General features: G+C 37.6%; 1 protein-coding gene across 6 annotated transcripts in view; it reads right to left on the bottom strand.

Moving 5' to 3' along the window:
* TMTC1 (transmembrane O-mannosyltransferase targeting cadherins 1) overlaps positions 1 to 27,362 on the bottom strand; it is a 340,352-nt gene that overhangs the window by 288,916 nt on the left and 24,074 nt on the right. For 2 of the 6 annotated variants that reach the window (XM_069094886.1, XM_069094881.1), the window contains exons 2-5: positions 8,728 to 8,905; positions 6,534 to 6,587; positions 4,803 to 4,876; positions 912 to 1,088 (exon numbers count right to left, since the gene is read on the bottom strand). In XM_069094886.1, the coding sequence (XP_068950987.1) occupies positions 912 to 1,088; positions 4,803 to 4,876; positions 6,534 to 6,587; positions 8,728 to 8,905 (483 nt within the window). The remainder of the gene's footprint in view (positions 1 to 911; positions 1,089 to 4,802; positions 4,877 to 6,533; positions 6,588 to 8,727; positions 8,906 to 27,362) is intronic. The other 4 variants (XM_069094883.1, XM_069094882.1, XM_069094884.1 and 1 more) reach the window with 4 other exon arrangements.

Raw genomic sequence — 27,362 nt, 5'->3', positions numbered from 1 at the left:
GGTATCCCTGACTCCAGGTCTGGTGCTCTAGCCACTGTACCATCTACTTGCTCCTTCACTTCAGAACCTGAACAAACATGTTCCCACCACTAAAAATCTGACATGATCTTATGAGAAACATAAGAAAACCAAAATGAGCACTGAACCTAGTGTTTAAGTCCTAGAAAGGCTATATACAAGTTGCCTGTCTATACTCATCACTTAACCTCTCTAAGGCTCAGTATCCTTATCTGTCAAACAGGGTAACCAATACTTGCACTAATGACTTCACATGTTTGTTGTTATTAGTAAAGTGCTATATAAATGTAAGCTATAACGGTAACAGTAAGATTAATTTTAAACAAATGTACTTTTCTGTGTTCTTATTGCGACTTACCACTTCCTTTCCTTTCCCTTAATTATCTTGGTACTTTTCCAGTTCAGTTGGAATGTCTTCCATCTTTTCCTGCTTAAACCAGACTTATGCCAAAAACCTAGAAACTACCATGTGGCTCCTGCTGCAAGATAGATGAACTAAGAGGAAAAAACAGATTTGGATACTCCTACCCATTTCTGACAAACAAAAAGCAGACCCACAAAAGTTATTTCCATTCATAATGGCAAACTCTAGCCATCACCATTTTTAGTCAACCTCATTAAAAGGACGTTAGGACAAGATAAGAAAACTTGGGGGGAAAACAGTCTAGCTTCTACCACCTAATGAAATCTTAATATGGTACAACAGAGTTGATCCTAGCATTTAAAAAAAGACAGAAATACATTGTGTTATAATTATTTTTGTAGGTTTTTTATTTCTACTATGCTAAAGTTTCAGAAAAAAAAAATTTAAGTATTCAATGCTAATAAAGTTCCAGATGATTCTGCTTTTGATTTGTCTGCCAATATAGAAGAAAACCTTTAAAACAACTTACCATTTACCTCTGCTGTGAGGTAGAGAAAAAAGATCATAGACTAGGCACACTCCAAACACGGTGATTCCAGTCTCTTTCACCAACATTGCACAGGTCCCCAGAAACAAGCTGAGCAGCAGAAAGAATGGAGAAGTCTTAGGAGGAAAACATTCCCCAATGTAAAGCAGATCCATGCTCCTGCCAACAAGTTTAAAAGTCAGTTCTCTGGGGTAGAAGCATTACTATGTACCTCTAACAAATCTCTTTATGGTGATAACTCTAGTAGGGCAAATGCTTTTCAGCCTACACAAAGTGAACTGGCACCAATGTTGATGGGCCACACCCATCATCCACTCCCACTAAAGGTCATCAAGTCCAACCCCCTCATTTCACAGGTAAGGACAGAAAAACCCAGAGTGGCAAAAGTGATTTCCCCCACACTACATATGTAGTAAGGAACAGAACCAGGATCCAAACTGAGGTCCTCTGACTCCAAATCCTCTGAATTCTTAATGGGTCACCCAAGTACAAATGAAAGAAGGCTTCCTTATGGATGATGAGATACACCAGATGCTTCTGCTTGCAGATGACATTGTGCTAACTGCTTTAAACCATGGAAAAATGCAGGGAAGAGAAACTCCTTCCTGAGATCCATGGCCACACAAGGAATCAAATTAGCAATTCACATAATAAAAACCAAGGAAATCAAAAATCTTACTGCCTAGACATGCAGTTGGAGTCACTTCAGAAGTTCAGTTCATATTTTGAACAGATACTGGTGGATGGTAAATGAGCATGGCTTAGAATTGCACAGGAAGAACAGAGCAAATTAGACCATATTTGGGAAATTATACAGTCCTTCAATGCTCCTGTCTCAAGAGCCTGCTTTTTTAACAAAATGCCAGAGATTTGAGGTTATAAGATACTCAAATGTATCATGAGTGGGTTAATCTATAAAGAACAGTTCTTGAATCAGGCTCATATTCCCAACCTGGTTTCAGTCTAAGTGACCATGTGAAAATTTGGAAGGGAACAAATATCTGGTCATGCATGAATGAAATACCACTACAAAGTAATAATGGAAACAGAGTCAGAAAAACAGATGACTCCGGGGCTGCAAAGCCAGAACTGAGTGGATATGCATGACAGGTGACCACTCCTTCATCGGTCTTTTCCTTCTTAGATTTTCCTTTTAAGCTACCTCTCTGTGAGCTGATTAAGAACTGTTCTGTTCACCTCTGTCTCTTTTGTTTTTGATTCCTTGATGAGATAATCAAGCAACTTTGTAAACATTTCATGTTCTGGAGATTGCAGAGTGACAACTGGCATTTTATCCCTCCCCAGGACCTGAGCAGAAGGAGGGGAGAAAATACCAGCCAGAGGCAATAAAGTAAAGTAGTAGGGAGGTTTGAGGGAAACAGGGTGAGGTTAGGGAAAGGAGTCTATGTGCCTGGACGGAAATCCAAGCACGTTCCTAGATATACTTTCATTCCTGAAACAGTGCCAGCATGATTAGTACTGCCACCTTCTTTTCCTAACTCTTTCTGATCTAAAATCAAATCAAAAAGATCTACAAATGATCTACAATCAATCAAAAAGCACTCATTTAGCACTTAAAATGTGTGAAGCACTGGGCTAGACACTGAGGAAATAAAGACAAAAATTAAACAATACCTCAAGAAGTTACCCCCAAAGAGGTTATATATTCTATTAAGGAAAACAACACTTCCCAATGACTTTTTCTCCTTCCCTCCACATATACTGATAGACCAATGGCAAAACGAAAGCCCTATATTTTCAGAATGGTTAAAAAATAAGTATAATACCAATGGAATCCTAATAAAGCTACCCACAGCCCCAATATCCTAATTTCATTTTAGGCCCCACTTAAGAATAGACCCAATGTACCTAATTAGCCCCCACCCTCGCCCCCACCAATGTCCTAACTTCTTCATGCATGCCCCACTGCTTACCGGAACAACACATGTGTCCCTGAACTCTTAGTTCCCACAGAAACAGCAGATATGTCCATGTAATAGGAAACCAGCTACTGCCTCTACCTAGTCACTGCCCCCAGATCCATTCCCACAGAAACAGGTATGTTCTTGTATTCAATCCCAATCACATCAACCATCTAGCCCAAGACAGGACCACAATACCTAACTACCTATCTTGACCAGACAGGACCACAATAGCTAGTCAATTAGAGGGCAGCATAAATCAGAATGTTTAACCACTGAACCAATAGATGGAACTCCTCCTCCATTACCTACTTCCTTAACAAACCTCTCCTGCCTTTTTAATAGTCATGATTTCTGTTATGTAATTGCATCTTTACCCTATAAAAATCCATCTTGCTTTCTCTGAAGTTGTTGGTTCCCCTTGGAATTTAGCCTGTTTCATGAGAAGGGTCAATCTCAATAAATGCCTATACTTGGATTAGAGGTGGTCTGATTCTGAATTCTCTGAGGCACTTCCACCACAACACAACATGAAACCCCAACAGTTTTTGGGTGGGGAGAGCCCCCACCACAACTACTTCTCTACATTCTCTACTTCTCAACAACAAAGATAAAAGATACCCATCCATTCCAGGCTCCTTTATTTCCCCTTGCTAAAATAAAGATCTTCACAATATGTAAGATTAAGGAATTCTTAAAAATTTGAGAACCTCTGCTTCAAATCCGTCCTAATTTCTCTCTCTTTTTTATTTTTATTTTTATTTTTTTGCTTTTTGGAGGGGGAGGAAGGGCAGTTGGGGCTAACTGACTTGCCCAAGGTCACATGGCTAGTAGTGTGTCAAGTGTCTGAGGATGGATTTGAACTCAAGTCCTCCTGACTCCAGGGTCAGTGCTCTATTCACTGCGCCACCTAGCCACCCCAATCCTAATTTCTCTTAAACTTTGAATTACCTTGAAAAGTATAATTGAGTGACAGAGAAAGAGGTGGAATACGTGAAGACTGACATAGGAAATATTAAATGCAGCGAAGATCAATGAAGAGGTGAAAGACCCAAAGTAATGGGTGGAAGTAAGTAGAGGAGACAGGAGGGATAGGAAACAAGAGATATGCACATACATTAAAATCAAAGATCAGGAGTAGAATAGGTTTGAGAAAGTACATGTCTATATATGTATGCATATAGGTAAATATGTATGTATATATCTATAGCTATAGAGAAACACATCTAAACTTTATTGTAGCCTTCTGAGGTGGGGATGGAAGGGAGGGAAAAAAGAACAAAATAAAAAAGAGCACAGCAGAGTACAAAAGAAAACTTCCAAGAAAGCACAGAAAAGATGGACAATTCTCAACACAAGTATTATTTATCATATAGGCTTTCTTGAAAAGAAAATCTGTTGTTACAGATTTTGAATCCTCTCGTGTTCTGTAATTGCACATGACATGTTTTTTTTTCTTTCCAAGTTTGTATTTAAGTTTATGATATGTTTTTGTTTCTTTTCTCTATTCTCTATTTGTGTTCTGTCATTTGAGTCTAAAATAAAATTTTGAAAAAAAATGTGAAAGAACAGTACATAGGTTCAATGTTTTATTTCTTTGGGAGGGGCTAGAATTCTAATTTTTTTGTTCTTGGTCAAAAATCACAGAAGAAAAGTAAGAAGGAAGAGTTTAGTTTCCTAACATTATGGGGGGAGAGGTTCCATCTTTAACTCTATAGCTCATTTCAAAGAATGGGTACAGTTTTAAGTGGTAGGCCATTAAGATTAAGAGAAAATCTTACTCTACTCTTTCTAGTACACAAAAGCAACTTCTGATGGCATGATTTTTTTCTTTCAGAAAAATATCTTGGTCTATAAGGTCAACTGATTCAAGCTGAGTACAAACACTGAGAGAAGGGCTCTCAAAGGAGGGAAATAGATCAAAAGGAAGAACAAATATAATGATACTCACCTATTATAGGAGAGAAAGGCCAATAGAAATAGCAAACAAGCTAATACATCTGCTCTGCCCACAATGCCAGTCACCTAGGGAGAAAGTGAGAGAAAGAGAGAGAGATTGAGTACTTTCGGGGGGAGTACATTTGAAAAGACAACACATTTTTCTACCTAAAATTATGAAATTTGCCCCCCAGTGCTAAGAAGTTGCATGACATACATAGTGGATAAGACCTGAACTCACAGTCAGGAAGATCTGGGTTCAAGTCCAGCCTCTGACACATCCTGGCTCTGTGACTTTGGGCAAGTAAAATGTTCTTAGAAACTCTATAAGACTATAATTTGAAAAGATGGTGCATTCAATAGTAGGCATTTTCTCATCCAAGAACTCTCTATACTAAAAAATCACAGGGCCAATTTTTATCCCCTTGTGCTAAATCTATCTAAAAAACTCTTTGATAACCACATACTTGACCAACTAAGGGATTACAGAAGTATCCAAATTCTAACCTTCATTCTAGACCTTATTATAGCATTGAACAATCCAAACAATCTTAACTGACATTGTTAATGGAATCTTGGCTATAACAATTTGATATTTTCCTTCTGAAATTTTCAATATACTACTTCCTAACTAACATGTAATGAATGAAAGAACAGCATGATCTCTGGGAGAACGGCATACTGAGTACAGGAGTACCTGTGGCATTAAGATTCAGCCAAATCAAAGGCCTATGAAGCCACTGGCTTTGTCCAATAGGCCTTAAGGGCCTGTGTCTGCTCCAGACTGCACAACTTAAACCCTTTAGCATTTTCATCAGCTGTATAATCTCTAAGCCCTAGTGATCATGAAAGGAAGGGCCAGACAGGATTAGTCACAATCAACGAAGAAATAAAGCCAGTCTATCAAAATTGAAGTAAAGTGCATCCCAATAAAGTTGGACATATGTAGCAAGAATTAACAAGATTCTCAAACTAAAATGGAGCCATTGCAAACCAGGCTAAAGCAAGGCTTTCAAGGTATGCTGAACGATGTGGCAAAGTGCTGGAAAACATTAGCTATAAAACAAACCAGTTTCAGTATACAATTCTGGTACACAATTCTAACCAGCAGGAATCCTCTTTATAATCAAAAGTTATGAACTGAGAGCAGGAGTATGCTGGTAAACATTTTATGAGTACTCTAGTAGAGAAAAATGTACCCTTGATACACTTTTAAATTCTATGTGCATTATTCATATTCTATCAATGGCTTTCTTAAGTATAAACAATTAACAAAACAATAAATCAAGCTCTGATTTATACCGTTTCCCAGATTTCTGCAGCTTAAATTTAGTAATCTGTCCCCCCCAGTATGAGCTGACTTGTCCCTAACTTGTCCCTAAGTGGGAGTGAATGGCCAAGTTGTCAACAGAACCAACTCTGTTAAAAGATCAAAGATTAAATGTGGGAAGTGGGATAAGCACCATGAGGATATAAGATTTTCTTTACCCATACCCACCCATATCTCAAATTTATATGATAATTAAGATCACTGCATGATTTAGAAATAAAAGACCTTAGCAATCATGCTAATATAATAATTATAATAATAATAATTAGGTTCTAGTCCAAGCTCTTAATTTTACTAATGCACAGAAATATACAGAGAAATATGGGGTAGCTAGGTGACATAGTTGATAGAGTTCTGGGACTGCAGTAAGGAAGACTCATCTTCCTGAATTTAAATCTGGCCTCAGACACTTACTTGCTGTGTGATCCTGAACAAGTCACTTAACCCTGTTTGCCTCAGTTTCCTCATCTGTGAAATGAAGTGGAGAAGGAAATGGCAAATCACTCCAATATCTGTACCAAGAAAACCCCAAATGGGGTCATTAAGTAATATATCTAAGGGTAAAACAGGTAGCTCATGTAATCTGATGGTAAATCCAATGCTCTTTCCTCTAGATTGCCCAGTTACCTCATACAGTTTAAATAGTACATTATTATTACCTCATTTCACAGACAAGGAAACTGAGGGTCAGAGAAGTAGATACCAATAAATTATGGAGGCAGGAATCAAACTCAGTTCTGATTTCAAATTCAAAGTGATTTCTGTGACACCATACTGCCTGGATTAGCATATCAATACAGATGTAATTTCAGTTAAACTTCATCACTAACCAACAGTATATACTGAATACCAATTATGTACCCTAGCACTATGCTGAGTATTGTAAGGTTTTTTTAAGCATAAAACAGAATCCCCCTCCTGGTTTTTTTTTTATTATTTTGGTAATAAAGTATATGAAATCTGTAATCAATAAATGAACATGCCAGGATTGTAAATGACATTAAAAACTAAGATAGTCATTGCCATAGTCAGTCATTTAAACTATGCAACTAGAGCACTTAGAAGACACTCAAGTTCTTAAGGTTCCACATTACTTATCTGAAAAAGAAGTAAAGTGAAAAGAAAAAGTACACTTTTCATAGGTTCTTAAATTTAGAGCTGGAAGGAACCTTAGAAGCTGAGTTCAACCTTTCTTGCTCCCAATTTGCAGATGGGGAAAGTGAGGCAAAAATAATTTAAGTGCTTTGCCTGGAGTCACACAATTAGAAGATGTCTGAGGTGACATTTGAATGCAGGTCTTTCTGACTCCAATTCTAGTTTCCTAACTATCTCCTGTGCCAGGCAGCCTCTTAGTTCAGAAAATGTTGGTTTGAATCCTAGCTCTAATACTTATGCTTTTACTTCTACTCTGATACTTATATTCACTTAAATTGAGCCTCTGGTTATGCATCTATTAACTTCAAAGGGGTTGTACTGCTTACCAGTAGCAATTCAGGAGACCTGGCCATTACAGGTCTCTATTATCTATGTGGCATAAAGACAATCTATCTCTTTTGCATGCCTGAACATAACCCCACTAATGGGCATCTCCGCACACATGGTAAGAGCAGAATCATGGAGAAAGAAATCTCAAGAATATGAAAGCCTACTCCTAATTTCAGCTTTGCATCTTACTAGCTTTGGGACCCTGAGTAAGTTACTTAATCATATATCTCAATTCTCCCATTTGTAAATCAAGAATAATAGCAGTTGTACTACTTATTTCACAAGTAATTGTAAGCAAAATACTTAGTAAACCTTAAAAAGTTATACAAATTGTCAGATACCGATATTTCATTATTATTAATAAGAAATATAAAAAGATTAACAATTAAGCTTGACTTTCAAAGTAATTTTTCTCAAAACTATATACTACTCCTCTACAGTATAACCTTAAAATTAAAAAAAGAAACAGTACATGAAGTGCCAGTATTTTCCATGAAGATAGCTATTGCTATGGAAAGTAGGGAGTGACAGATATTAATGTTTTAAGGCAGTTTTATAATCAGCACAGATCTGCTCACAAAACAAATAGCATTACTTTAGAAGGGTTGTCTCTAATTAAAGACCTCAGAATATAATTTGAAGGTCACATAACCTGTGAATCTTATGAATAAATGCAATTCTAAATTTTGATTGCTCTCTTCAAAAATGAGTAAGGATCAGTAAAATAAGTCATTGGAATAGTATACACGGTAAACTTAAGGGCAGAAAGAGAAAAAGGTAAATTAAAAATTTAGAATAGCACAGCAAGCTTTGCTAATGTAGCTGTCTTCTCACACAGACCATAGGCTAATGTTTTCTTCAAATGTGCTACTTTATTTTTACTTCCAATGACTAGGTATTTTAATTGCAAAAGCAGTTAGCTTTAGAAGCACTAGGGTGGTTTTGAGTCTACACAAAGTTGCCAAATAAATGTTATATTTTATAAAGTATATACCTTGATGCATAATAATTTTTTCTTACAACTACATCACGTTAAGTCCAAGTGATTTTGTACTAGAGGGGGAAATATCCATTTAACTTTCACTTTTTCTGCCCATTATTTTCCAGTATTGATGCTACTTACTGCCTCTGTGTGAATGGGATGCACAGCAAAAATCAATGCAGTAACAAAAGCAAGTCGATGGTCCTTGAAGACAACTTTGTCACATGTGTACATCAGCACCAGAGTCACCAAGCAGTGTAAAATTATATTTACTGCATGGAAATAAAATGGATTCATGCCAGCCAAATATACATTTAGCCTAGGAAAAAAACACACACACATACATTGAAACTGTATTAGAAACAAATAAAATATGGAATCCTCACCACTAAGCAACAAGAAGGACATTGTCACTGTAGACTATACATTGTTCAATTAATTAGGGTAAAAATAACTTTCTAACATCTGGTGAGTCAGGATAAGGAGATAGCACTTTTCCCTGTATTTCAAATGTGGGGTAAGCCTGGAAAATACAGCATTATTGTTTATAAGACTGGAGCATTTATTGATATGGCATAAATAAAAGAGCAGGTGAATAGGTGCTAAGCCATTTTCCCCACATGTATACTTCTCAGATGATGCAATTCTTCAGTCCTGGGTTTTTCCTAAGGAACAAGAAGCTATTGCTGCACTATTTTTGAGGTGGAAATTCATAGATACTAGAGAGGAGGCAAAAAATACAGTAGATGAAATGCTAGGTCTGAGTCAGGAAAATCTGAAAGAAAATTCAGCTTCGGATACTTAGTAACTGTATGACCCCTGAGCAAGTCATGTAACCTCTGTTTGTCTGAATTTTCTTTACTGTAAAATGAGGTTAACAATAACACCTAACTCACAGTGCTATTGTAAGGATCAAATGAGATAATATTTATTTAAAAAGATCTTAGTATAGTACCTTGCATATAGTAGGCACTATATAAATGCTTATTCACTATGTACACACTTGGGACACAGAGCAAAACTGCTATTTGTTTCCATGAGGCTCCAGTAATCATTGTCACAAATTATGCATATAGAAACACAATTTAGTTACTCTCTCATAAAAAAGCTTTCAGGACAGCACAAGGCTTTTTAGCAACAATGACCAAAGTATAAGCAAATAAGCAAGCTGAATTTTTTATTAAATGGCTAATAAATTCCCAGTGATTTAGGAAATTATCAGAAATATTATTATTATAAATCAAATAAATAGGGTTAAAGAAAGAGAGAAAACTATCAGTACTGGATATAAATCTGTGTTTCTACAAATAATGTCTTGTAATGAGATTATAACAACATTCAAAAGTACTTTGGGTATTTTGATTTGAGTTAAAATTTTTTGAGGAAACTGCAACCCTTCAAGTTGCATTGTGGGTATGGACAACTATGTAGTTTGAGAAAGAGTCAATAGAGCATGAGTGATTGACTCACTCTAAGAACCAAAACTCCTTGAAGATGAAACTAAACCTCAGGGTAGCAGTGTAAGGATCTGGAAGATTATATGGGTGCAACTATCAATAGAAAGAGTTGTTTGGATAAAAAAAGAATGTTTTGAGAAAACCTGTAAATGATTGTAACAATAGTATTTGTATAACACTTTAAAGCTCAAAAAGTACCGTGTGTGTTATCTCATTTGATGGGAAAACTTAAAATAAATTTATGGAGAGTGGAAAAAAAACCTTTTGAGTTCCATATTCTCCTCCTTCATTCCTCCCCACCCACCCCCACTGAGAAGACAAGCAATTCAATATAGGTTATACATGTGTAGTTATGCAAAACATTTCCATATCTGTAATGTAATGCCAAGGAAAGGCAACTTCCCAAGGTTCAAAATACCAGCATAGGTGCTCTCCATTTTATTCAGTGACAAATTAAGAACAGAGAAGATCAAAATATGACATCTTTCAAAATACAGCATTTACTAAGTGTGATTAAATAATCTCCAAGTACTACCCCACCCCAGGACCTTACATTCATTCAATCAATTACAAAGTCCCTGTTCTAAATACTACTCCACCCCTAGGCTGTACCTTCATTTAGTCCATCACAAAGCCCCTCTTCTCAAATGGAGATTAGTTTCCAATCATAAGTAAAGTACATTCATTTGTTCAATCATAGAACACAAAAAGGTCCAAAGTTCCCCACCCCTGGATCACTATTGAATATACCCCAGAGTTACAACAAAGCTTAAGCACAGCACTTAATACCCAAATGGAGGTCTTTTCTTCATCTTGACACTAGGCAAGTTCTCAGCAATATTTGTTCCTGGGAAGACAAAGCTTAGCAAGGCCACAAGGCCCACACTCTCCTTTATCCTTGCCTTTTGTCTGCTTCACCTGGCCCAAATCTTATCTAAACTATCTATTCACATGCTCCTCTTGGTCAGCTCTGACCTTTGTCTATGCACTGAGGCCCCTCCCCTCTGGTCAGCCCTGACAATGGCAGCCCTACCCTTTAAAGGTAAAAGCATGTGCCCCTCTCACTGGCAGGTCCCCTAAAGGACTCTTGCCCGCTTCTCATGGAAGCATAACAATCAACTTCTACAACTCTCACTCCAATTAAGCCTGAGACCTTGAATTCTTTCCAGACGATATTTCAGGTTTTCTGGTCTTAGATAAGATCAGAATTCCTGCTGAACCTATTGGGATCCTGTCCACCATCATTTTGGCAAGTCAGTTTGGAGAGTCTGTGGTCTCAAGCTTTCTTGGAGTTCTGGTAAGCTCCTTTACCTCCTCCCTCTCGTCCTGTAGTCGGGTTCATTCAAGCACCTAGGAAGGCTTGATTGGACGATTCCGGTCTGGGACCGGAATCCGGTCTATTTTTTAATAGACCCAGGAAACATCCCGCATGGATGGGGGACACCCTGTCTAGGGACAAGTGTCTCCACGTCAAAAAAAAATATACACATATATTTTTTTATGCAAGGCTTTTCATGTGAGATGTCACAGAAAAGCAGACGACTACAAGTGATTCTGACTGGGGAGTCGGGAAAGGATGGGTCAGTCTCCCTCCGTACCCCGAGAGACTCACCCCTAAGACATCTTTTGTACAACTGAAAAACACTCGGTCTTCAAGACCTCAAGAAGAAAGGATGGGCCGGTTTCCCCCTACACTTGGGGGTCTGTGCCTAGGCTATCTCAAAGCAATCTTACCTGGCCCCAATTGGCATCTATCTGAGGGCCAAGAAAATGTTATTTGTGCCGAGGGTTCCAGAAATTCTCTCTCTGTCTCTCTCTCTCTGTCTCTCTCTCTCTCTGTCTCTCTCTCTCTCTGTCTCTGTCTCTCTCTCTCTGTCTCTCTCTGTCTCTGTCTCTGTCTCTCTCTCTCTCTCTCTCTCTCTCTCTCTCTCTCTCTCTCTCTGTCTCTGTCTCTCTCTCTCTGTCTCTCTCTCTCTGTGTGTGTGAGTGGTCTGACATCTCTAAGCTTTAAACTGCAACTGCAGGACATTCCTTTGAAATGCTGTATTTCTTTCCCTCCTCTTTTCCCCTGCTGCTGAATGCAGGCTGGAAAGGGAGAGAAAGAGAGCAAAATATTGTCTTGTTTGTGAACAGAAGTTTTAAGATCTTTAAAAGTTTGAAAATCTCCTCCTCTTCATTCTACTCTGGCCAAGTGGAGTGAGGAGAAGGTGATAAGAAAGGGAGGGAATCTTTTCCCTCAGAACAAAGAGGCAGGTAGACTAACATTTAACTATTTCCTGCCTCAGGTAAAAGAGGAAAGTTTTGTGTAACAGAATGCAACTAAAAGGCAACTGAATGCATTCTGGTCATTTGTGAAAAGTGTCACTCCTAATTTGATGCTAAAGAAAAGTCGGAATTCATTTTACTATTTGGCATTTAGGCAAATTGGAATATTTTCTAAGATTTGATACATAAGGTGAGGTTTTTGGGTTCTCTAGAACTGGGATAAAGGAGTAGGCGCCACTCCCTCTCCCCTTGCTAGGGAAGTCAAAGCTATCACTTTCAAAGAAGTTTCTAATGAGTGGACACATAAAATTTATTGGAGTAAAAGTTGGAACAGCTAAAAATATATTGGGGGGAGGCATAGCAGCTATATCGAAACCCCGGGGTCAACAACCAAGCTCTGCAACTGTGAGGAGAGGAGAAAAGCCTCTGCACTTGGTAAGCCTAATTTTCTATCAATAATTTTGGTATGTGATGAATTGGAAATGCAATTAATGTCATAATGTAATTGTTCTATTATGGTATCTCTAAATTGTACAATCTAAATGTAAAATCCTCTCATACTGTAAAAATTGAGTGACAAAAAGCAGTTTTCAATCTGAATTTTGTTGAAACGAAAAGATGGAGAAAAAGTTGTGTAAAACTAGCTATGTTACTTTATCAGTTCTGCTAACCCTATGTTATAATGTTTATTTCATGTGAATTGGATTTTTTATTTTATAATATCTGACGGTTTAAAGCTCTTATATGTGGGATACAAACAAGTAGTAATAATACTGCCAATATTTACTGTGATAGCTGATTGTCTATTTAACTTTTTGGCTATTCTGGAAATATGCAGTGATTATAAGTTGATTGGTTGTATGGCATCAAAAAAAAAGATTTTAGTTCAGTATAACTTCATGTGGAGTTTTAAGGTCGATTGGTAATTCATTTGTTTTTATTTCAAAGTTCAAATTTAAGATGATATCATTACTGGTAAACATCTGTACTATCTAGTTTTGGAGTATTGTCATTTGGGAAAATCTTAAGCTTCCAAGTCTGTCAGTTTAAAAGGGAAGTAAAACTGCCAAATCCCCTGGAAACTATCTTTGTTAAGCGAGGTCATTGGGAAAGGAACAGTTTTAGTCATGTAGTTTTTAAATGAACCTAACTTGCTAAAAAGGTGCAAGGATTAAAAAGGATTTTTATCAATTGGCTTCTACATTTCAGAAGGAAAGATGGTAAATGGAATTCCTTACAGTTGTGGGACCTGACAAATCGTTATTGCTTATTGCAGCTACAAGAGAATAAAAATAATTATAACTGGCTCTAAGCTGTGATTGTTGAGGCTTGTTGCTTAAGGTAAAAGGCATTTGGGACCATAACTAAATTTTATTTTGAGTTAGAATTTGGGTATAGCTATCTGCATTAAATCAGTATCTGAGAAAATTACACAAGCTACTCAGAGCCTGTACTGTGGACAAGTGGAAGCCTGCATTTGGTAAAGGCTGGAGGGACAATCTTAGCCTCCATCTGGGATGGGATCCCTCCTGGCTCAGTTTACCTATGGGGTTCCTTCGAAAAAGAATGTTCCCCACCTATTCCTGAGTCCAGCATTGAGGTGGAATGGATACTGCATGGTTGGATATCTGTAACTAACCTGAATTTAAACAGAATCAAGGATGTTTTATCCTGTCATATTTGGAATGTCACAGGTCCCTGTTTTTTCCTTCTATAGTAGGTTTCTATGATCAGAACAAGGAGTCAGTAAAAGATGTGAGCTCTTTCATGTTAGCTTACTGGAAAATCTAATATTATTTTCATCTAGGATTAGAACATGTGCAGAAAGTTATGCAAACTGCTTAAGATGATTCTAAAAGTTTTATGAATCTCGAACTGTTTTAAAGAAGGGAAAATACTTTTAGAAGAAATTTTAAATCTCTAGTGGGATTTTGAAAGGCCTAATCTATGGGAAAATATAAAGGACGGTGAAATAGTCTTGAGTAATGGGTTATACTAGCCCATACTCACCCCACTTCTGGTCAATTTCCTCTAACTACTTTTTGGCCCTTGGTTGTTTAATCTTTTTGCTAGATTTGTGTACTTTAGGCTCAGCACCCTTCACTGGCAGGTGACTCTTCTGCCGGGAACATTGTCATGCAATCTAACTGACCCATGGAGCCTTCATGTTCAAGGCCTATAACGAACAGACCCCATTTGTGCTCCCCAAGGATATTCCTTTCTTTATGGGATGGGTGGACCAGAGGGTGTGAATTCTGGGGACGAGGTATGTGCTCCCTGGGATTTCTAGCACCCCCTCTGACTAGTTATAACATCACTAAGCCCAGCACTTCTCCTTTAAAATGAGACTGCCTAAGGTCACACAACCAAAATGTGTTAGAGACTGAACTTGAAATAGATCCTTCTGACTCTAAGGCTGGGATTCTTATCCACTATGCTACCTCTTACATCAGTACCCTGACAGGAAAATAATTCAAAGGATAAATGAACTCAGTAAAAGTATTTTAATAGTGCACCTTCCAATGGCTTCCTATTATCTGTATAATCAGCTACAAACACCTTGGACATTTAAAACCATTCACAATCTAGCTCAAATCTACCTAAACAGCTTTATTATATGTTATTCCCCTTCATCATCTCTATAAAGACCAGACTTTTTGTGATTCCTTTAGTGAATCTTTTTAGTGACAATCTATCCCCTATGCCTGAAATGTACTTCTTCCTGTCTCCATTTCTTAGAACAAGTGTAGGGAAACCGTGGCCTTCTAGGTCCTTGGGCACAGCCTTTTGAATGAGTCCAAATTTTACAAAACAAATCCTTTTATTATGGGGATTTGTTCCGTGAAGTTTGGATTTAGTGAAAGGACCACACTTAAGGACTTAGAGAGCCATGTGTCCCCTCGAGGCCGCAGGTTCCCCATCCCTGTCTTAGAATCTTTAGTTTTTTTCATACCTTTGTTCAAGTTGTCTCTCTTACATGAGATTTTTCTTGATAACTCCAGTATCTCTGACAAGAAATTTTCTTGTACTTGTTTTTATATATTTTGCATAATTTTATATATAATATAAATTATATATATAATTATAAAACATATATATAAAACATATTATATATTTTATATATAAAAACATATGTAACATAATTATATGTTTTGCATAATTTTATATATTTTGCAAAAAATATATTTTATATATTTTGCATGATTATTCATATAAATGTTGTCTCCTTTTGTAGAAAAGAAACCCCTCCAAGAAACCCCTTGCACATTTTCTGTTCTATTGTGCATATGGAAACGTTAAGTTTTTCTTTTACTGTTTGTTAAGTGCAGAATTTTTTTTGTATTAGCATTTTTATTTAATTTTTGAGTTTCAAATTCTATCCCTCCTTCCTCTCCCATCTCCATGATAAGCAATCAGGTATAGGTTACACAGGTGTAATTATGTAAAACATTTCCATATTAGTCACTTTGTATAAGAAGATTCGATTAAAATTTTTAAAATGAAAGAAAGTGAAAAATAGCATGCTTCAGTCTGTATTCAAACAATAACAGACCTTTGGGATGATCTTTGATCATTGTATTGCTGAAAATAGCTAAGTCATTCATGATTCTTTATCAAAATATATTGCTATTAATCCCTGTACAATGTTTTCCTGGTTCTGTTCACCTCACCATGCATCAGTTCATGCAAGCCTTTCCAGCTTTTTCTGAAATCATTGTTTGTTTTTTTAGCACAATAATATTCCACTACAATCATATACCACAGCTTTAGTCATTCTCCAACTGATGAACATCCTTTTGATTTCCAGTTCTTAGTCACCAGAAAGAGAGCTGCTATAATTATTTTTGTACAAATAGATCCTTTTCCATTTTTTTGGCTGTCTTTGGGATATAGACCTAGCAGAGGTATTGCTGGATCAAAGGGTGTGCACAGTTTTATAGATCTTTCAGGTAAAGTAATTGTCCTAAGACAACTTGAGAAGAATTCAGGAAAGACCCTACCTCCTGGGGTAGAGGTTTGGCCTGAGTGAAGTGCAAACACCTCTAAGGCTAACTCTGTGGAATCAACAAACAATAAGCCCTGAGGGCATCTGGGTAGGGAGGCAGTTTCAGTCTCAGGAACTTTCACATCATGGATTGTAGAAGTGGGAAGGTCAAGTAAAAGACTGAAAACGTTCCAGTGGTGAGGGATGCCAAGCACAACTGTGCTAACCAGATGCAATCCCAGGCTGTGACTCTGAAGGTAATGGACGTAGCACATGCCAGTGAGTATGGTAGTGGAAGGGTGAAGACACTACGAGCTGTGGGCACTTGCAGGAGAGCAGAGGCCCTGGTTTCAGTTGCAGGCTAGAGAGGACAGTATAAGTTTGCAGCTACCAGAGGGACCAGAGGGAACATTTATGGGAACAATGGGCTAGGAACCTAAGTCAAGAGTTTTTTGGGTCTTAGGTCAGAACTCAGAAAATAACAGTAAGAAGGACCTGAGGCTTTAAGGTATCATTCCCCACACCTTGGGACTAGAACTTAATTATGATAATAAGCTACTAAAATAAAATAAAACTAAATTTAAATTTAAATGAGTAAGCAAAGAAGAAAGAACCCAACCATAGATAACAATATGGGGATAGAGGTCTGAGTTCATAGGGGGACAGAGATCTGAGTTCATATTCAGGGAAAGATAGAGCTAAAAAAGCTACTCCTTTTTCAATTAGAAATGTCAAATGGTCACAGGCCCAAAAAGAGCTCTTGAAAGAACTTAAAAGGACTTTTAAAATCAAATAAGAGAGACCAAGGAAAAATTAGGAAAAAAAATAAAAACAATTCAAGGAAAATCGAGAAAATTATGAAAATAAAGTCAAACAACTGGAAATAGAAAATAAAAAACTTAAGAAAATGATTTCTTGAAAACTAGACTTGGGAAAGGGGAAGCTAATAATGTTATAAGACATTAAGAAATAATAAAACACAATCAAAAGAATGAAAAAAATGGAAGAGAACATGAAACATCTCATCAGAAAAACAAGTGATCTGGAGAACAGATTGAGGAGAGATAACATAAGAATAGTTGCACTAACTGAAAGATACAATTAAAAAAAGAATCTAGATACAATATTACAAGAAATTATTAAGGAAAATTTCCCTGAAGTTCGAGGACAAGAAGGTAAATTAGAAATAGAAAAAAGAGGGTGGCTAGGTGGCACAGTGAATAGAACACCGGCCCTGGAGTCAGGAGGACCTGAGTTCAAATCCAGGCTCAGACACTTAACACAAAAAACTAGCTGTGTGACCTTGGGCAAATCACTTAATCCCAATTGTCCTACCTTCCCCCCTCCAAAAAGAAATAGGAAAAAGAAAACCACCAATCATCACCTGAAAGAGATCCCAGGAGAAAAATGTATAGAAATACCATGGCCAAGTTTCAAAACTCCCAGAAAAAGAAGAAAATATTGCAAGGAAGTGGAAGAGGGATTCTCCTCATAGTTCAAGGGCAGAAAAGAGTGCTTGTGGTCACTTACAAACCAGAGCACAGACAAGGAAAGTAGTAACACCTTTTCTTAGATCATAACACCTTGGAAGTATTAAAAACTTACAGGTCCTTAAAAGTATCTCTGAAAACAGTAGGACAAAACCCCTGAAGCTCCCTCCACCCTGGAAGCAAAAATTGCTTTACAAAGACTTAAAAGTCAACTAATAGGCTGGGGAAATGAACAAACAGAAAAAACACAATTGAAAGATTCAAAAGTGACAAGAAAGATCAAAACAAACTCAGAAGAAGACAACAAAGTCAAAGCTCCTACATCTAAAGCCTCCAAAAAAATATGAATTGATCTAATGGCATGGAAAAGCTCAAAAAGGATTTTGAAAATTGATTAAGAAAGGTGAAGAAAATTGGGAAGAAAAATCAAGAGTGATGCAAGAAAATCATGAAAAACAAATCAACAGCTTGGTAAAGGAGACACAAAAAAATACTGAAGAAAATAACACCTTAAAAAACAGACTAGACTAAATGGTAAAAGAGGTTCAAAAAGCCAAAGAGAAGAAGAATGCATAATTGGCCAAATGGAAAAAGAGGTCCAAAAGCTCACTGAAGAAAATTCTTTAAAAATTAGAATGTAGCAAATAGAAGCTAAAGGATTTATGAGAAATCAAGAAGCAACAAAACAAAACCAAAAGAATAAAAAAAATAGAAAACAATGTGAAAAATCTCCAAAAATTTTTTTAAATATCTCGGAGCTATAATCAGGATTTCACAAAACCTAGTGAGTACTATGTTGAAGGTCCATAGGTCTTGGACCACTATATTTTATAGACCAAAAGAGCTGGAGTTTTACAACCAAGAGAATTTTACACAGAAAAGCAGAATAATAAATGGGGGAAAAGGGGGCCATTTATTGAATTAAAACACTTTCAGGTATTTGTGAAAAAAAAAAAACAGCAGAATTTAATATAACATTTGACATATAAGATCTAGGAGAAGGTAAACATTAAAGACCAATTATAAAGTGCTCAATAAGGTGAAACTGTTCACTTCTTATATGTGCAACTGTTATCAGCAGTGCGGCTAGGTGGCACAGTGAATAGAGCACTGGTCTTGGAGTCATTAGGACCTGAGTTCATATCTGGCCTCAGACACTTAATACACACACACACACAAACTAGCCATGTGACCTTGGGCAAGTCACTTAACCCCAATTTCCCTGCCTTCTCATATATATATATAAAGAGAGAGAGAGAGTATAAAAGTCTTCTAAACTTAGAAATACATGAGATGGTAGGGGATAAGATAAGGGAGGAACTTCAGAAGGGGATATTATATAGATTAAAAATTAAGGGAGGGGAACCAAGATGGCAGCATAGAAGCAGGAAAAGTCTGTGTGCCCCCCTCAAAAGCACCTCAAATACCTATAAAAAATGACTCTAAGCAAACTTTAGGGCTACAGAACACACAAAGTGGCATAAAGAAACAAATCTCCCGCTGAAGACAGCCTGGAAGGCAGAAAGGAAGGGTCCATTGCAGCCCACTGGGAGCCAAGTCTAGCCCTGCCTGAGCCCGCAGTTTTAGCCTCAGGGCAGCCCAACCAGCCTAGGCTAGAAGGACGTCAGGAGAGTAGATCACCAGCATGGTGGTTTCAAGAATTATCAACCCAGGGGTGGCCAGATGGCGCAGTGAGTAAGAGCGCTGGCCCCAGTGTTGGGAGACCTGGGATCGGTTCCGGCCTCCAATACTCAGCACCCACACAAAAATAATAATAACTGGCTGTGTAACCTTGAGCAAGTTACCCCAATTGCTTTAAAAAAAAAAAAAAGAATTATCAACTCATAAATGCCAAAGACAAAGTGAGAGGTCAGTGTAGACTGTGGGAACAGGGAGTCTGGGAGTGTGGTCTGACCTCTGCCCCCAGAAGGAGAAGCAGCTGAGGCATGGTGGCCACAGCTGTGCAGCTCCTTCAGCCCTCCAGACCTGCAGATTATAGGGGGACCAAGCAACCATTCTGAGGGGTAATCACTCTTGCTTGGATCTGAATCACTGTCTAGGGTGGAAGTCTTGGGGTGTGTGACCAGGGAGCCAGAGCATGTGGAGGCTTCAGAGAGGGCAGAAAACTAATAGCTCCAGCAGCTGAGAAACCCCAGTGAATGGGGACAAAGCTCTTCTCTCTGGAAGCAGAGTTCAACTGTGGAAAAAAGCTCAAAAGTCAAGTAATTGAGCGGCAACATGAGCAAGAAAAGGAAGCAAAGCAAGCACAGCAATCCAACTTTGGATCCCTGTTTTGGGGACAAAAAGGACCAAAGCATGGAACAGGAGAAAGACAACAAAGTCAACAAAGACAACAAACTCCTGCAGCAAAAGCTTCCAAGAAAAATATGAACTGATTACAGGCCACAGAGGAGCTTAAAAAGGATTTTGAAAACTAAATGAGAGAAGTAGAGGAAAAATTGGGAAGAGAAGAGAATGATGCAAGAAAATTATGAAAAGAGAGTCAACAACCTGACTGAAGAAAGTAACACCTTAAAAAATAGACTAACTCAAATGGCAAAAGAGGCTCAAAAAGGCAATAAGGAGAAGAATGCCTTAAAAAGCCAAATTTGTCTGATGGAAAAAGAATCTCAAATGCTCACTGAAGAGAATCATACTTTCAGAATTAGATTGGAGCAAATGGAAGTCAGTAACTTTATGAGAAATCAACACAATAATAAACAGATCCAAACAAATGAAAAAATTAGAAGGCAATGTGAAATATCTCATTGGAAAAACCACTGACATGGAAAATAAACCCAGGATAGGTAATTTAAAAATTATTGGACTACCTGAGAGCAACAATCAAAAAAAGAACCTAGAAATCATCCTTCAAGAAATTCTCAAGGAAATTTGCCCTGATGTTTTAAACCCAGAGGGCAAAATAGAGGCTGAAAGAATCCATTGATCACCTCCTAAAAAAGATCCCCAAAAAGAAAACTCCTAGGAATATTATAGCCAGGTTCTGGAGTTCCCAAATCAAGGAGAAAACATTAAAAGCAGCCAAGAAGAAACAATTTGAATATTGTGGAAACACAATCAGGATAACACAGGACCTAGCAGCTCCTACACTGAGGGACAGAAGGGCTTGGAATATGATATTCCAGGGGTCAAAGGAGCTGGGATTAAAACCGAGAATCACCTACCTAGCAAAACTGAGTATCATGTTTCAGGGGAAAATATGGTCATTGAATGAAATAAAGGACTTTCAAGCATTCTTGCTGAAAAAATCAGAATTGAATAGAAAATATGACATTCAGATACAAGAAGCAAGAAAAGCATGAGAAGGTAAACAGTGAAAAGAAATCATAAGAAATTTATCAAAGTTGAACTATTTACATTCCTACATGGAAAAACGATAATTGTAACTTATGAAACTTTTCTCAGTATGAGAATAGTTGAAGGGAATATAAATGTGTGCATATATATACATATATATATACACATGTGTGTGTATACACACATATGTTTATATAGGAGGGTATATGGGCCTCAATACATATGTGAGTGTGTGTATATATGTGTACAGGTATACACTGACAGAGGGCACAGGACCAATTGAATAGGAAGGGATGATACTAAAAAGGTTAAATTGAGAGTTGAGAGAAGAATATAATGAGAGGAGATGGGGAGAGAGAGAATGGGGTAAATTATCTCATATAGAAAAAGTAAGGGAAAACTATTACAATGGAGGGAAAGAACAGGAAGGCAAAAGGGAAAAAAGGGAAAAAAACCTTACTTTCATTAGGGAGGGAATGACATACACACTAAATAGGTATCTCACCCTACAGGAGAGTAGGGGGGAAGGGTATGAGAGTAGGGGATAATGGAGGGGAGGGCGGGTTGGTGGGGAGGGAAGTTGGAAGCACACACTTTTGAAAAGGGACAGGGTCAAAGTAGAGAATAGAACAAGTTGGGGGTGAGATAGGATGGAGGGAAATATAGTCAGTCTTTTACAATACATCTACTATGGAAATGTTTTGCATAGCTACACATGTACAACCTATATCAAATTGCCTATCTTCCCAGTAAGGGTGGGTGAGGAGGAAGGAAGGGAAAGAATCTAGAATTCAAAGTTTTAAAATCAAATGTTTAATATATATATATATAATTATTGTTTTACATGCAACTGGGAAATAAGATATACAGGCACTGGGGTATAGAGATCCATCTTGCCCTACTAGAAAGTTGCAGGGGGGATAGGAGAGGATATAGGAGAGAGCAGATTTGGGAGTGGTTATACAGTGGCATTGCTGTTTTGGGGTGTTGGGTAGGGAAAAGATGGAAAAGACAAATTACAAGAATTTTCAACTCAAAATCTTGTGGAAATGAATGATGCAAAATAAAAATAAACATAAAATTTAATTTTAAAAAAAGAATTAGGAGAGGGAGGGATATGGGAGAAACTTTTAGAAAGATAGATTAAGCGGTAGGATAGGGAGAAAGGATAAGGGAGAGGCTCTTAGAGGGGTAGGTAGATTAAGGTATAGGAGGGCATGGCAATGGTTAGAAGGAAATTAGACATGTGAGGGGTGGCAAGATGGCACAGCGAATAGAACACCTACCCTGGAGTCAGGAGGACTTGAGTTCAAATCCAGACTCAGACACTTAACACTTACTAGCTGTATGACATTGGGCAAGTCACTTAATCCCAATTGCCCTCTCTTCCCCCTCCAAAAATTAAAAAAAAAAAATAGACATATTAGGAGGGACTAGGTAAGTAAGGCAAGGAGAGTGAGGAAAAATAGGACAGAGGGAATACACAACCAGTAATTGTAACTTGGAATGTGAATGGAATGAATTTACAAAGTAGAAACAGACAGCAGAATGGATTGAAAATCTGAATTCAACAATATGTTGCTTTCAGGAAACAATAAAAATAAGAGATACACAGAGATAAAATAAAAAACTGGAATAGTTTTTACCATGTTAAAAAAAAAAGCAGGCTAGTAATCATGACCTCAGACAAAGTTAAAGCTAAAATAGATTTAATTAAAAGAGAGAAATAGGGAAACTACCCTATGTGTCACAATGTTATCTGATATTGTTTGAGGCCATTTAAAATAACTAAACAGTATAAAACACCTGAGAGTATACCTGCCAAAACAGACATGGGAACTATACAAACATAAATTTAACACTCTTTATACAAATAAAGTTAGATTTAAATAAGTAGAGAAATATTCATTGTTCATGGATAGGTAAAGCCAATATAATAAAAAATGACAACTTTACCTAACTAATCTATTTATTCAATGCCATTTAAATTAAGTTACTAAGAAAAATTTACTGAGACAGAAAAAACAATAGCAAAATTTATTTGGAAGAACAAAAGGTCAAGTATCTCAAAGAAACTAAGGGGAAGCAGAACCCACAAAATGACACAGAGAAGCTAACCTCCCACTGAGGACAGCCCAGCAGGCCTGGCCAGCGCAGTGCTCTGGGAGCCCAGCCCAGACCCACTCTGAGGCTTTAGCCCCAGGGCAGGCCTGACCAGCCACCACCTGGAGGGATTCCAGATCAGCAGCACCTGTGACCATTTCCAAATTTACAAATACATAGATGCGAAGGACAAAGCGAGAGGGCAGTGCAGTCTGGACTTTGGGACCCAGTAAGTGGGACTGCATCGGCTTTGGCCCCCAGGGCGAGAAGCTGCTGAGATGCTGGCAAAGCCAGCCAGCACCACATGGCTCAGCTCCTGGCCTGCAGAGTGTAGGGAGACCAAGCACAAGTTTGAGGGGTAATCGCTCTTGCTTTAACCTTCTTGGATCTGAATTGCAGTCTACGGTGGAGGTCCTGGGGTGTGTCCAGCTTGCCAGACCATGTGGAGACCTCAGAGAGGGCACCCGTCTAATACCTCCAGCAACTGAGAAAACCCCAGCGTTTGGGATGAAAGCTCCCCTGCGTGGTGGCAGAGTCCTACTGTGGCAAAAAGCCCAGGGGTCAAGTGACTGAGGGGAGACATGACCAGGCAAAGGAAACAAAGCAGACAGAAGATTCCAACATTACACTCCTATTTGGGGGACAAAAAGGAGCAAAGCATGGATGATAGTGGAGTCAGAACTCTTGCAACAAAAGCTTCAAAGGAAAATACAAGCTGGTTACAGGCCACAGAGGACCTTAAGAAGCAGATAAGAGGGGCAGCCAGGTAACACAGCGAGTAAGAGCACTGGCTCCAGTGTCAGGACAACCTGGAGATCGAATCCTGGGCTCAGACACTTAGCACCCACCCAGAAACACCTGGCCATGTAACCTTGAGCAAGTTACTTAACCCCAATTGCTTAGGGGCGGCCAGGTGGCTCTGTGAGTAAGAGCACCGGCTCCAGTGTCGGGATGACCTGCATCAAATCCGGGCTCAGATACTCAGCACCACACCCAGAAATAACTGGCCATGTAACCTTGAACAAGTTACTTAACCCTGATTGCTTTAAAAAAAAAAAAAGAAGCAGATAAGAGAAGTGGAGGAAAGAGAAATGAGAACAATGCAAAAAAATTACCAAATGAGAGTCAACAGCCTGACTGAGGAAAATAACGCCTTAAAAAATAGACTAACTCAAATGGCAAAAGAGGCTCAAAAAGGCAATGCCTTAAAAAGGCAATGCCTTAAAAAGCCGAATTTTCTAGATGGAAAAAGAATCTCAAAAGCTCAATGAAGAGAATCATTGCTTCAGAATTAGACTGGAGCAAAAGGAAGCTAGTGACTTTATGAGAAATCAAGATGCTGTTAAACAGATCCAAACAAATGAAAGAATAGAAGGCAATGTGAAATATCTCCTGGGAAAAACCACTGACCTGGAAAATAGATCCAGGAGAGATCATTTAAAAATTATTGGACTGCCTGAAAGCCATGACCAAAGTAAGAACCTAGAAATCATGCTCCAGGAAGTTCTCAAAGAAAACTGCCCTGATGTTTTAGTACCAGAAGGCAAAATAGAGGTTGAAAGAATCCACTGATCACCTCCTGAAAAAAATCCCCAAAAGAAAACTCCTAGGAATATTATAGCCAGGTTCCAAAATTCCCAGATTAAGGAGAGAATATTACAAGCAGCCAGGAAGAAACAATTTGAATATTGTAGAAACACAATCAGGATAACCCAGGATCTGGCAGCTTCTACACTGAGGGGTCAAAGGGCTTGGAATATGCTATTCTGGAGGTCAAAGGAGCTGGGATTAAAACCAAGAGTCACCTACCCAGCAAAACTGAATATCATGTTTCAGGGGAAAATATGGTTATTCAGTGGAATAGAGGACTTTCAAGCATTTTTGCTGAAAAAACCAGAGTTGAATAGAAAATTTGACATTCAGATACAAGAAGCAAGAGAAGGTAAACAGGGAAAAGAAATCATAAGCCACTTATCAAAGTTGAACTATTAACATTCCTACATGGAAAAACAATAATTGTAACTTATGAAACTTTTCTCAGTGGTTGAAGGGAATCAATATATATAAATATATATATATATATATATATATATATATATATACACACACATATATGTGTGTGTCTATATATCAGGGTATGTGGCCATATGTAAATGTGTGTATATATGTTTACAGGTACACATAGATAGAGGGCACAGGACCAATTTAATAGGAAGGGATGATACTTAAAAGGTCAAATTAAGAGGTGAGAGAGCAATATAATGAGAGGAAATAGAGAGAGACAGAATGGGGTAAACTATCTCATATAGAAGAGGCAAGGGAAAATGGTTACAATGGAGGGGAAGAATAGGAAGGCAAAAGGGAATGGGTCAACCTTATTCTCATTGAATTTGGCTTGAGGAGGAAATGAAATACACACTAAATAGGGTATCTCACCCTCCAGGAGAGTAGGGTGGGAAGGGGATGAGAGGAGGGATGATGGAAGGGAGGGCAGGCTGGGGGGGAAGGAAGTTGGAAGCACCCACTTTTGAAAAGGGACGGGATCAAAGCAGAGAATAGAGCAAGTGGGGGGTGGGATAGGAGGGAGGGAAATACAGTCTTTTAAAATATATCTACTATGTTATTGTTTTGCATAAGCCACACATGTACAACCTATACTGAACTGCTTATCTTCCCAGTAAGGGTGGGTGACAAGGAAGGAAGGGAATGAATCTTTAATTCAAAGTTTTAAAATCAAATATTCAAATATATATATGTGTGTGTGTGTGTATACATATATATGTATGTATACATATATATACATATATAAAAGAAACTAAGGAGAAAAATGTAAAGGAAGAAGATTCAGCAGTACCAGAACTTAAACAATAATATAAGGCAAGAGCATTGTTGAAATGTAAAATGAATAATTTCAATTACTTAAAATTTAAAATTTCTTGTATAAATAAAACTAAATGCAGTCAAGATTAGGACGACAGCAGAAAGCTGGGGGGATACTTTCATGGACAATCTCTCAGATAGAATATGATTATAACAGAACATTGCTGTGGTGTAAGAAATGATGAACTAGTTGATTTAGCAAACATGGAAAGACTTGGACCTTTGAAGGAAAGTGCTACCCACTTCTAGCAAAAGAACTGTCAAATAGAAATATGCACAATATGGTCTTACGTATATGTATATGTGTGTATAAGCATATAATCTATACTTATAGATATTATGTATTTTGTATATATACATATATGTGTGTGGATATATATATATATATATATATATACATATTTAATTATAGCCTGGGGGGGTGGAGGGAGTGAGGAAAGATAAAATATATACAGCACAGAACAAAAAGAAACCTAGAAAAAAGCAAAGAATAGCTGGATTGCTTTGAAAACAAAGTGTAGGATTTATCACATGGTTTTTGTGAAATGGAAATTTATTGTTTTATATTAAATTCTCTCTTATGTTCTGTGCACCTAGAAATGTGGTTCTCTCTTTTTTTTATCGTTGTTTAGTATTTAAGTCTAAAATCAATCAAAAAAATGTGTAGGGAAAAGATGAAAAAATTCAGGCCAAGAGTATATATGGTTTAACAACCATACCCAAAGAATATTGATCTTTGGATAGTGGTCTGTCTGGATCACAGGATTTAAGAGATAGAAAGGACCTTAGAGATCACCTAATCCAAAGCCTTCGTTTTATAAAAGACAAATATTATAACAGGTTTAGCCAAATACAGTGGGTTAAGTCTAAATTTGTCTATCAAATAATATCAAATAAATAGTCTATCAAGTTCAAGGTTTTTTCCTCTTTTAAAAAATGTGATAGCCACTCATGAGCCATGAAATCTAATTAAAACGATTTTAATAATGGAAATTTAAAGAAATAGTGTAAGAATGCAAAAGTTATAAATTAAAACTTCCCTACCACAGTCACTAAGTCAGGACTAAAAGATGGAACTCTGCAAGTGACAAGAACTATCTTCCCCATTAAACCACACCCTCACTGGCAGTGGTTCTAAGGTTTTATTGACTTGTTTAAAGTTCTCCAGAGAACATCCAAATTCCTTAATGTTAAAAGAATTTCTACTCTCTAATTTCTCCAAACAAGATACTCCTAAGGAAACAGTATGGGCAGCAGAAGGGTACTAACAGGATAAGT

Source organism: Petaurus breviceps, unplaced genomic scaffold (genome assembly GCF_028583685.1).
Source record: "Petaurus breviceps papuanus isolate PSGF00001 unplaced genomic scaffold, PetGlider_PUasm1.0 221, whole genome shotgun sequence".
In the NCBI taxonomy this organism is placed as follows: domain Eukaryota; kingdom Metazoa; phylum Chordata; class Mammalia; order Diprotodontia; family Petauridae; genus Petaurus; species Petaurus breviceps.
The sequence above is the reverse complement of the archived record's forward strand: the minus strand, read 5'-3'. Positions and strand labels throughout refer to the sequence as shown.